The following is a 12,144-nucleotide window of genomic DNA, read 5'->3' on the forward strand; positions in this document are numbered from 1 at the left end:
ATCTCTCTTCCTTTTCTAGGGTATGTAGTTCAGTGCCTTCAAACTGAAACTCTTTAGAGTGATTAGGGTGGTAAGCCCTCACACGAAAGGGCAGGCTACAGCAACCTTTCTCTTCCTCATCTGCATTCGTGTTAATTATTATAATAATAATTTATAGTCATCCTTCACTTATCAGTGATTAAAACATAAAAATGTCCAGTATTCTTAAAGGAAAAATTTTGTTGCAGGAGTTAACAACTTCTTCTTGTAGGAAAGATATCTTTAAGATAAAAGGAAAGCATAACCCAAATTTTGTGATGCCAGAAGATTTGGAGATGTTAGTTGAGAGCATGAAGAAAGAGTAATCTTTTTTCCTCCCATTTTTCTGTGGTTTTATGGAGGGAACTATGAATTTATAACTTCACCACAGAAGTAGTACTTTAAGAGATCATTGGTATAGACACTGCTACCAACTTTTTTTCCCCCCTAATTTCCGCATTTTAATAAACTATTTTAAGAGTTTTATGATATGATTGCCTAAATATCAGTGGGAATTAAATTAGAGAAATTATGACTTAAGTACTTGATCAAAGCATATTCTAATAGGTGCAACAAAAGAAAGTTCGTGAGGTAGTTGACCATTTCAAAGATAAAATTCATCTTAAGTCATGGCTTGATTTTGTTGTGTCGAATAAGAATGAAACTGATAGTGGCAGTAAGAAGCCAAGCCAGCCAATTCAAAGAAAGGGCATGTATCCTTATTCCTAGCTTATTCCTAGTGAGGATCGGGTGACTGTAATACTCCTCTGTTTTCTGCAGTGTGAAGAGTGCTTGTGTTGGCAACACAGCGTGTGCATGGGGCTGCTGGAGGAGAGCATTCCAGAGCAGTACATCTGCTATATCTGCCGGGACCCACCAGGTAAGGCTTTCTGCGCCATGCTGATTGCCAGGATGCCTCTCTGTCTCCTCCAGGATTCCAGAGTGTATCAGCTGTGTTCACCACTACAGCAAGTTCTCACATGATGTCATTGATAGGTTCTTGGAAACTGTGACTCCAAATGAAACAGCATGCTATATGCCATAGGAACGTAACTTGTATGTATCAATTAGCTTATAGTACAATTCATTTCATTATTCAGTGTGCCAGTTTCCAAGAACCTATTGATTACCCTTAGTGAGGACTCACTGTACTTCTTGGTCAATTAGACTCAACTTCCGTATTAAAATTTTAAAATATTTTTTCACTGTTACATTTTTATTTTCCACATTGATTACTTAGACAAATACATTAGCATATATTTATCAACAAAATTACTATCCTACTGGAAGGGAAGAGGTGTGACTTTTTCCTGGAGAAGAATTAATTAGCCTCTGTCTGTTCCTCTGTATCCATTTCTAGCTAGGCTTATTTGTGGCAATCGGAGTAGATCTGCATTATGAACTTGCATGCTACTGACCTGGCAGTTCTGCATATTCGACTCATTGTAGAGCAGGTGGGGTCTTAGAACACTACCTGTGATGCCTTTATTTTACTGATGAGGCAGACTGAGATGAAATCTATGCCTTTTGACTCTCAATCCACCATGCTGTCTACTTGGTGCCTTCTTCTATGCTAGAGGATCTTCAGATAGCATATTCTGCATATTGAATTTAACTTCAGCCTCCAGGCAGGAAATAACTAGGTTTTCTCAAATAATAGGCATGTGGTGAATTGGTCCCATGACTATTGGAAAAAAAGAAAAAAGTCACAATAAGTCACAAAAAAGTCACAGTAAGAAGCAAGAGAATTAATTATTCACAGCCATATGAATGTAGACATTTGTTCATTCACCAACATTTATAGTGTTCATTATTCATTGTATTTATTCAATAACAAATGTAGACATTTGTTATTTATTCAGAAGCATTTACTGGATGGCTTCTATTTGCCACTGTGGTGAGATGATTGATTTAAACCATGCCTTCAACTGGCTGGTAGTATAGTATGGGACACAGGCAATAAACACCTGGTTGTAATAGGATCTAATTTATATTAACATGAAGGATATGGAATTTCATAGGATTCTGTGAAATCACAGACATGGGGGAAGGGTTCCTATTCACTCAACTAGAACTCTATGGTTCATCCAGTTCAGAACAAAGGTTAGTGAGAGAAATAACCCCTGTTTAGTTTTTATCCAGCCCTTTGAGCCTTTTTAGAGGACAGATGATGACTACAAAACATTGAAAGCGGTACACTCAAGGTTCCCTTTGCAAGTGTCATCTGCCACTGACCATGTCCTTAATGGTGTTTCTTCTCCTGGGTGGGCAGGAACGCTGAAGGTGTGGAGGAGCTCTTCCTGCACCAGTTCCTCAGAACGCTGTCTTACTCTTTTTGAATCTGCTCCTAGTGCTAGAGCTTGCCTTGCTTAATGAGCAACATTAGTAGGTTAGCAGTTGATGAAAAATCCGAGTAAGTGCAATCCTCTGTGATTTAATATCAACTTCATCTGCAGGTCAGAGGTGGAGTGCAAAATATCGTTATGATAAGGAGTGGTTGAATAATGGGAGAATGTGCGGGTTATCATTTTTCAAAGAAAATTATTCTCATCTCAATGCCAAAAAGATAGTTTCTACACATCATCTGCTTGCTGATGTCTATGGTGTTACAGAAGTGCTACACGGGCTACAGCTGAAGATTGGAATACTAAAGTAAGTGAAGGGCAGCAAAGGGAGGGTCACACTTCAGTGGACGTTTTAATTCAAACCAACACTGTCGGCCTTTTGATGGTCCAGAGTAGCAGTTTGGAGGAGAGAACAGGTATTTGAATAAAGTTTCATTTTTAAAAATAAGGAAAGATTAACAACCTTTTGGATGCGTTGGTGCTTCCTGTCTATTCTAGAATGTGTAGGTGTGGTTAAAGGTAGATACGGCATCTAGTATTTCAACACATTTTGGCTCCTGTCCCACTGTTTTGTATGCTTACCGTATGTGCAAAATTAAGTGCAGTTGCTGTGGTGAACCCTATACCTTGTGTCCTCCTTCAGGAATGCTATCAAGTGAAATAGATTCTAAGCAGGGTGAGTATTTTTTTTTATAAAGATTGATTTAAAGGTGATGAAGGGAGCCTAGAAACCGAATTCACTTCTCTGCTGTGCACCAAATATGTTAGTCATCCCATACAATTTTCTCTTAAACAAGTCTTTAAAGAACGTATCCGTATATTCTTGAAGTCCTTATTTCCAGTCCTTCCTAATGCCTGACTGGAATTCTTCTTTAAAAGAACAAACAAACAAAAACCCACATTTTAAGTAAAAACAGGATGATTCACTGGTTCTTCACAAGATTTTCTTCATTTGGATGCACTTGCCTCGGCCAGAAACTTGTCCCATCCTCTCCTTCCCTTCCCATCCTTGTGTCTTTCACATCCTATCCATTGCAATTTGTGGACATTGTTCAGTCCGTTCCTCTCTCACTTCTCACTGGTACTGTCTCAGCCAGGTTGTTACATTTCACATGAACGATCGCCATGCTTGTCCATTCTCTGTGGCTCCAGCCTTGTACTCTATCAGTTCATTCTTTGTACTGCTGCCAGTGTAAGCTTAGTAAAAGATAAATATCAGCTTGTCTTTCTCCAACTTAATGTACTAGAGCATCTTCCTGTTGCCCAATGGACTGAGTCCTTCCATGACACATACTCTGTCTACCATTTTTTGTTGCCACATAATCCCTGTGCTTTTTCCCCCAAACATCCCAGCTATCCCAAACCATAATCCCTAAATGAAGCAAGCTTTTCCATCGCTCTAGGCCTTTACTGACACCCAGGATAAGCTTCTACCACTAGTGCCCCTAGCAGATGCCTTTCATAATTACCTGCCCAACTAGAGTTGACCATGTTCTTCTTGGCAAACTCCACGCATACTTGTGTCAGCCACTTTGGTATGCTTAATTTTTTTATGCTTGTCTCCCCTTACTAAGTCATGGGATCCTTTAAAATAGGGCTTGTGTCCTATTCATCATTTTTGTCTCTAATTGATAGTGTAGGGTAAGTACTCAGTAACTATTTGTTGAATAAAATTTGCTTCAGTTTTTTATCATAAGCCTGAATATGAATTTGTTTTTTAAAAGGCCATGTAAGTGCTAAGACTTAAGGGAGGGAATAATTTATTAGGTCTTTTTTTAAAACCTGATTTCCTTCTTGGTATCAGTATGAGTTTCTCTGCATTCATAATTTTGCCAAGGATTTTAATTGGGCCCTTTCTGTTTCATATACTTATAGGCCCTCTTTATGTTAATATTTTAAATCATAATATCTGTTAGTATGTACGATTTATTGAAAGTCCTACACGTCATGTGCTTTCATGTGATATTTCATTTAATCCTTATCATAAGCTACCTCATTTCATTGTTGGGTAGTGAAAGAGATTTTGTAACTTGTTCAGGCTTCTCTATGGCACAGCAGAATTCAACCCCTTGGACTATTGGACTGCAGTGCCAGCTTTTCTTCTACTATGCCTTTTACTGATTGAGTGTTTTAGTATTTTCTGAATATTAAACTACTAGGGATTCAAATGATAAAATTTATAATTTCAGAAACAATACTTGAGTATTATTGGAAGAGAACTAATTTGACTCAGTATGTATCTAATTTGGAAATTATTAATATGCAAACATTATTGAGCCTTTTGAAAGGTTTATATCTCCCAATGTCCTTTCACTTCAGCTCTGATGATTGGATTCCTGTTTTACTTACTGCAGAATTAACTGTACAATATCATGCTTACATGTTCAGTGAGGATGAAGTAAATGGGCATTATCAAAGATTGTTGATGGGGTTGTAATTAGTATAATCCCTTTTGAGGTCACTTGGGTAGTACCTATCAAAATAAATGTGCATGTTATCCAGCAATCCCATATCTAGAAATTTATCTGACTGAAATATTCTGACTTGTGTGCAAAGACACACACAGGTACACAAACATATAATGGTAGGGAATTGGTTGGCTCGACTGGTACATTTGTAACTATTCAGCCCTAGAGTAAAAGTAAGGGAAATCTATCTGTATGACATGATATGGCAAGATGCCCCTAACATGTTACGTACAAAAAGGCAGATTGTATGTGTCCTGGATGTGTCACAAGAAGATGTGTATACTTACCCATTTAAGAACTAATTTTAGGTATACAGAAAAAGTCTGGAAGATTATACCTCAGTTATTTATGTTTGCCATGGGAGAGGAAATTTTTACTTTCTGTGCATTTATATTTAGGATTTTTGTCATCAGGAATTATCACTTTTTGACTGAATAAAAGTTTTTAAAATATGCTCACATTAAAGTTTTTCAAATTTTACAATGAAAAAATGACAATGAAAAATCAGTAGAAAAAGAAATGCATGTATCAAATGATGATGTGAACTATCAACACAATTAAATTTGTTATTGCTTTTCTGAGTATTTTTTCTTTAATTGAGAAGATTCAAATTTTGGATGAAATCGTGGAGGGAGTTAACTTAAAGATTACCTTTGCTTTTGTCTTGAGTCCTAGATGTCCTCCTAACCTAGTTCTGAAGTAGATTATTGTATTCAGCTTGTTAATAGATTTTTTTTTTTTTTTCTGAACTGCTGTTTTTCCAACTTTGTTTTAAGGAATAAACATCATCCTGACCTTCATCTCTGGGCTTGTTCTGGGAAGCGAAAAGACCAAGATCAAATAATAGCTGGGGTGGAGAAAAAAATAGCTCAAGACACAGTTAATCGAGAAGAAAAGAAATATGTACAGAACCATAAAGAACCACCTCGTTTGCCCCTAAAAATGGAAGGAACTTATATAACAAGTGAGCATAGCTATCAAAAGCCACAAAGTTTTGGTCAGGACTGTAAATCTCTCGCAGACCCTGGGAGCTCAGATGATGATGATGTTAGTAGTTTGGAAGAAGAACAAGAATTCCATATGAGAAGTAAAAACAGTTTACAGTACTCAGCAAAAGAACACGGAATGCCTGAAAAGGTAAAACTAGTTCATTTTTCTTTGCCTGGAAACTATGACAGAAGAACAAAGGAAAATTTTATAAAATAAGACATACTGAATTCCCAGATTTTACTTGTATTTCCAAGTTCTCCAGTACCTTGTTAAAGGAAGGAGATTTTTTTTTTTTTTCTCTACAGGAAAACACTGGCCATTTGAACATTTGATTATCTCCTAATTCAGAATTGTAGTAATTCAATAAACTGTTACTCTAACAAAAGTTTCAATTGTATAAGTACATTTAGATGCTTCTAAAAAATGAACCACATTGTATTCAAAGCGAAAATGTCAGTGTGTAAGAATGTGAAAGTACATATGGGTGTAATGATTTGTCTTCCTCTTTATGTGAGTTAGATAAAAGGTGGCACTCTAATTGTCTGTTTAAAAATATTTAGCACGTTTGTCAATGCATCCCACTATTCAGTAAGGTGAATTCTGACAGATCTATGTGCATTGGACATCTATAAACTTATTTCCTGTTCACTGGGATTCTCTTAGAAATGTACCTTTATTTTTTACTGATTTTCAATTAATGAGGCCACTTTAAAATTAGATTTTTTTTTTCTGCATTCCTTAACAAGTAATTACCATAAATAAGTACTTAAGTGAATTGGAATGTTTGTATTTCGTATCATAAAGTTTGTGGTAAGTTATTTTGTTTAATTAATATCCCTTGTGCAAAATGAGTTATCTCTGGCAAATCTAAATGCACATTGTGTGTCTGTGTGTGTGTGTGTGTGTGTGTGTGTGTGTGTGAAGCAGTTTGTACTTTTGAAACTTGTAAAAGGTTTTTGGCTTTCCCCTCCCTTCATTGATTTACTGTACTATAACAGTAAAGTCCAGTCTATAGTTAATTAGATTTTATACTGGTCTTTGGAAACGCTCTTGATTTCTTTTCATCATTGCTTTCCCCTCTTATGTCCACTTATATCACCAGTTGAGATTAATTGAGGAAGAGGCCAGTCTAAATTAGTCAGGAATTCTAATTACAGAATAGAATTAGTGACTTCATTTATTTAGCGCATTTTATTGAAGCCTTCTTGCCTGTGTAGCACCATGCGAGGCATAGTGGAGGGAGGTGGTGGGTGCATCTGCTCTTAAGAACCACCAGCTGGAATTTGGTTATGTAGCAGTACTTCTTTAAAGATATCCCTGGAGTCAGATTGGATCTCACTAACTGTTACCAGTGATGAGGTGTTTCCTGTATCCTTAACTCAATGACTGCATTTCATCCCGTTCTTTGTGTTTATTTTCCAATGGTCCTTTGGAGAAGAATCCAGCTGAAGGGAATACAGTATTTGTTTGTAATGATAAAAAGGGCACCGAAGACCCAGGAGACTCACATCTTCAGTGGCAGCTCAATCTCCTTACACACATAGAAAATGTGCAGAACGAAGTTACCAGCAGGATGGACCTAATAGAAAAAGAAGTCGATGGTAATTTGAGAAAGAACTCAAATAGAGTTACTATAGTGAATTTATTGTTACTATGAGGAAGTTACTTAAAATTCTTAAATTATGGGATGAAAACTGCAGATACTCTCCATACCGATGGGGCTTTATTACTCCCTTTGTATTGTATTTAACACATTTGGGATCTTTTACGCTTAAAACAATGTGACCGGGTATGATCTTAGGTTGTTTTTATTTTTTTAAGGTGGATATTTATTAAATAGTGTCTATTTGCCAGGCTCCAGATAGATCACTTATGGAATAAATTGATTAGTTTCATTGAACTAAGCTTTCTTTGGAAGTCAACATAAGGAATTTAAGCATGTTTGAAATGTGAAAACATTTTGAATATTTTTTACTTTGGTTAGCACTTGTTAAATTAACAAAAACTTCTACAAAGTTAAGTAGGTAAACCTTAAGTGGTTTGCTTTTATATTTTAAAATTGTGTCATCACAGAGGAGGCCTGAAAAGTGGGCAAGAAAGATACTATCACTACTTTATAGTTGAGAAACTAGAGTAACTTAGACTACCTGATTCTCAGTCCATGTTGTTCTTAACGCTTTCTGACTCCTGTTTCTTCCTAACATCATAGACGATATTCTGCACCCCAACTTTACTTTTTTTAATTTGGCATGAGCACGTGATACCTCTCCTCTACACTAAGTTAGAGCTCCTACTCCTTTTTTTCCCCCTTGAGAGAAGAAGAGAGAAAATGGAAACCCATTTTAGAAGCCTCTTCCATCTGGGTATAAGCTAACTGTAGAGTTAATGTGATGTTTTGAGTCCATGTTTGAAGAAAAGAAAATGCATCTTGACACTATTTCATATTATTAGGGTAGATTTCCAAAGGAAACATTAATAAAAACTATAGAATATAATCAATTGCATTCTGCCTACAATTTTAATACGCTTGCATGTCTTTTAAAAAGTAGTGTTAAAATAGTGGAACTGAAAAGAACACTGAGAAATTGCTACTTTTCTTTGTTAAAAAGAACTTCTGGATTAAAAAATATGATTAGGTATGTTTTATGTAGAGATGACGAGTCTAAATTAATAGAAAGCTTGAGCAGACTTAGGGAACTGTTGTTATCTTATTCCAGAAGTGAGTAAAAGGAGGCCTTCAAAATGAAGTTAGTGTGTGTTTATGTTTATGTGTGTGTGTATATGTATTTTCCCCCTTATATATAAAAATACATAATTCCTATATATATAAAGGGGAAAATTATCTTAAATGACAGATAAAAATTGCCAAGAGGGACTAGAACTCCGTGGGGTGGGATGACAGGACGCTAACCTCTTGGAAATGTCTTGAGTATGTTGGCCTTCTAAAGACGGGGAAGTGAACCCTTAACTCCATCACAGCTCCAACTTTCTGATTGTTTCATTTTCTGACTGTTCTTCCAGTTGCAGTTTAAATTTGTTTATTTTCTTCTCTCTTTTAGTTCTGGAAAGCTGGCTTGATTTCACAGGGGAGTTGGAGCCACCAGATCCTCTTGCAAGATTGCCCCAACTTAAACGCCACATAAAGCAGCTCCTAATTGACATGGGCAAAGTACAGCAGATAGCAACTCTTTGCTCTGTATGACAACAGTGAACACTTAATGAAAGAATGTGGCTTTCTTCAGTCAAAGCATTTTTATTATCCACGTGATGGCTAAGTGGATAATTTAAAAGCTTAGTAATGTCTGGTCATTCACTGATTTGTGATGTCAATAGGATGGCACCTTGGAAAGAAAAATGAAGAACAACTTTATCAAGGAAGCTAGTATTTAAAAACAAATTCATGAGCAAGCTGCAAATGAGAATGTGTTATATGCCAAGGAACAATGAAGTAGAATATAATGTATACTAAGGGATTTCAAGTTCGCAGAATTTTTGAGTAGTTGCTTACGTGAAGCTCAAGATACCTGTAGAAAGAAATATGGTATATTTATATAGTTTTTAATAGAAAGATCTATGTTTATAAACCAGCACTTGGCCAAAAACAAAATTGTAAAGGAAATTTAAATTCTGGAGAATTCTACAGGGTTGCTCTAAGAACTGTCTTCTCAGCAGTTGATCCAGCTGTACGGAAATTTAGGGTATTTAAACTTTTAAAGGATCATGAGCTGTTTCTTGGGCGATGAATGTTCTTAATCAGAAAACTGACAGTAGAAATCTCACTTCTGGGGAAAACAGTTGTGGAATTCTTACTTCATTATGAATGTATTTAAAAAACAAACACCAAATAATTGGAATATATTGCAGGCATTAAGCTCATTAAAAACAAACTGGCTTGCAGAAGGGTCCGATGTGCCAAGTGATCATGATTCTGCTGGAAAGAGGATTTTAAATATTGTGGGAGTTCTCCCACCCTAAGTCTTACATAATGCCACCAGTCCATCCAAAACCTATATATCACCTATACTATATATATCATATATATAGTTGAATGGCAGTATTCAGGCTCAACGTACAGTTTGATCCTGAGTATGCTTGGTGTTTGCCTTCAGAAAAAAAAACACAAAACATTGTAAATAACCTCAGCTGGGATGAGGAGTGACAGAATATCAAAATAATTTGTGGCTGTGGATTTTTTTAACTGCTAGTAGTGGAATACTGGAAAAGCTTCATTTCTGAAGATGAATTTTATTTTTAAAAAATACATGCACACTCAAAACTTTTAGCTTTGATCACAAATGGACAAATTTCTGAAACCAAAGGCAACTAAGTTGCTGTGTTAGCTCTTGCTGGATTTTGAGCCTAGGTCCTACTGTCTGCCAGTACTCATGTGAGTTGTATGCGCCCCCAGTGCTACATACGCAGGTATGCGTAAGTGTGTATGCTTGTTTTAAACAAACACTCAACGTACATATGTACATAATCTACACATATTTATATCACATATCTAGTTTTATTACTATAGACTATATGAATTGGTGGTTAACATGAAATGTTACCTTTTAACAGACTGTTTTTAAAAATTAAAAATGTATGTATAGGTTTTGAAATTTTTTTAAAAGGGGAAAAAGACTGTTAAGAGGAGGCTATTTGATGACATAACACTTGAATATTTTATGCCTCATTCTGTTTATCAGTTCTCGCAATCTGTATAAATGCATTTTAGAACTGATAGACAGTAAACTTGAATTTATCTTTGATAAGAATACATGCCACTGTACATTCAGATATTATTTAAATTTGCAAACACATTGTTCTATATGTAAGGGTACTGTATGTAAAACTCTTTATTAAAACTATTCCACATATCCTAAAATTTCAGCTTGCCTTTTTGCGGCCTTATATTTTGATGTAAAGATTAAAAGAATGTGCAAAACAGTCAGAAATTTTTATTGCCTTTTGAGATTCTCCAACTTGACAAATGTGCCAAAGATCAACAGACAGAAAATATCATCCTGTGTATTTACTTGTCATACGTTAACTTTGTGAAAGATCTTACTGATAAATGAAAAGCTTTAGCAGAGGTGGTATTGTGGGGTAATTGCTTAAATTTGCATATCAAAGTAAAAAAGTAGTGCCTGTATTCCATGTGTGGAGTAAATTTGCCAATGTCTATATTTTATGATTGATACTATTATTTTTCCTTTGCGTTTTAAAATAGTGGCTCTAATATTTTCCCTGTCATGGCTACATTCTAGACATTGAATTTATATCTTCTTTTTTTCAGATACGGAGCAAATAGCATCCTTAACCTATGAATAATGGTGTTGCCTAGATTCTTGTCACACACACAGAAGACCCTTTGTACCTAGTAACATTCATCCTCTTGATTCCTGGTGAACACAGTTAAATTCATGCACATTTGTTCTTGTAGTTTCTAAAAATTGGATCAATTTATTTGTTAGCCAGCAAATTGAAAATTCCATTATTAGATTACTGAAATTTTTGCTCTGCTTATATGTATATGAACTGGAAATCTGAATTTTTAAATTTAGATCTTTAAATCAAATTATTTTTATGCATATTTTCATTTAATATAGAGTATGCCAATTGATTGAAGCCTTTCACAAGTAGTGCGCTGAGCTTTTCTTATTGAAGAGAGTGAATTAGTTTCTGAGAAGTCAATCTATTGTGAAAAGTTTCAGATGAGATTATTTTCTTTTAGTCTTTTTAAATATCACTATATGTATTTAAATAGAAGCAATAAACTAGAGAGAGTGTTTCTTGAAAAGACAATGTTTTATTTGCCACCAGGCAGAACAGAATGAGCATTGGTAGAGAAGGCTCCCTCTTGGTATGTTACTGATAAACTTGTACTTCCTCATACTTGTTTGTGGTTCTACTGACTTATTTCCAAACTTAAGAGTAATGTACTTCGAAAACAACTTGGTTATTCTTTAAATTTCAGGTAAAACCCCTTTTCCTAACACTCATCTTATTTCCACTGTCTTATTTCCTCTCAGATGTTCATATTTCACATGTTCAAAATGAAGCGTACTATTTCCCCTCCAATAAACGAAGTCTCCTGCCAACTTCACTGTCTCTGTTAATAACGTTACCCTAAGAGTTCAGGCTTCAAACACCGAGTCCTCCCTCATATCCATATCATTAAAACAGATAATGTTGTCTTCTTACTTCTGAATCCTACTGAAGGTCCAACATTTTTTATAAAATAATGTCATGAAGATATTACCACTGGCCTCTGAAACTGTAACTTTGCCTTTATTCTAATTCATCACAATTGTCACTGCCACACTGTTCCATCC

General features: G+C 35.5%; 1 protein-coding gene across 24 annotated transcripts in view; it reads left to right on the forward strand.

Moving 5' to 3' along the window:
• The window catches only part of PHF20L1 (PHD finger protein 20 like 1), a 74,522-nt gene extending 62,612 nt beyond the window's left edge, over positions 1 to 11,910 (forward strand). For 17 of the 24 annotated variants that reach the window (XM_009455947.4, XM_009455937.4, XM_054657028.2 and 14 more), the window contains 5 exons: positions 799 to 898; positions 2,475 to 2,670; positions 5,608 to 5,968; positions 7,257 to 7,422; positions 8,881 to 11,910. In XM_009455947.4, coding sequence (XP_009454222.1) covers positions 799 to 898; positions 2,475 to 2,670; positions 5,608 to 5,968; positions 7,257 to 7,422; positions 8,881 to 9,023 — 966 coding nt within the window. In that variant the 3' untranslated portion in view covers positions 9,024 to 11,910. The remainder of the gene's footprint in view (positions 1 to 798; positions 899 to 2,474; positions 2,671 to 5,607; positions 5,969 to 7,256; positions 7,423 to 8,880) is intronic. The other 7 variants (XM_009455948.4, XM_009455939.4, XM_063817382.1 and 4 more) reach the window with 1 other exon arrangement.
• The last annotated feature ends 234 nt before the right edge of the window (positions 11,911 to 12,144 follow it).

The sequence above is a fragment of the Pan troglodytes genome, chromosome 7, assembly GCF_028858775.2.
Source record: "Pan troglodytes isolate AG18354 chromosome 7, NHGRI_mPanTro3-v2.0_pri, whole genome shotgun sequence".
Classification (NCBI taxonomy): domain Eukaryota; kingdom Metazoa; phylum Chordata; class Mammalia; order Primates; family Hominidae; genus Pan; species Pan troglodytes.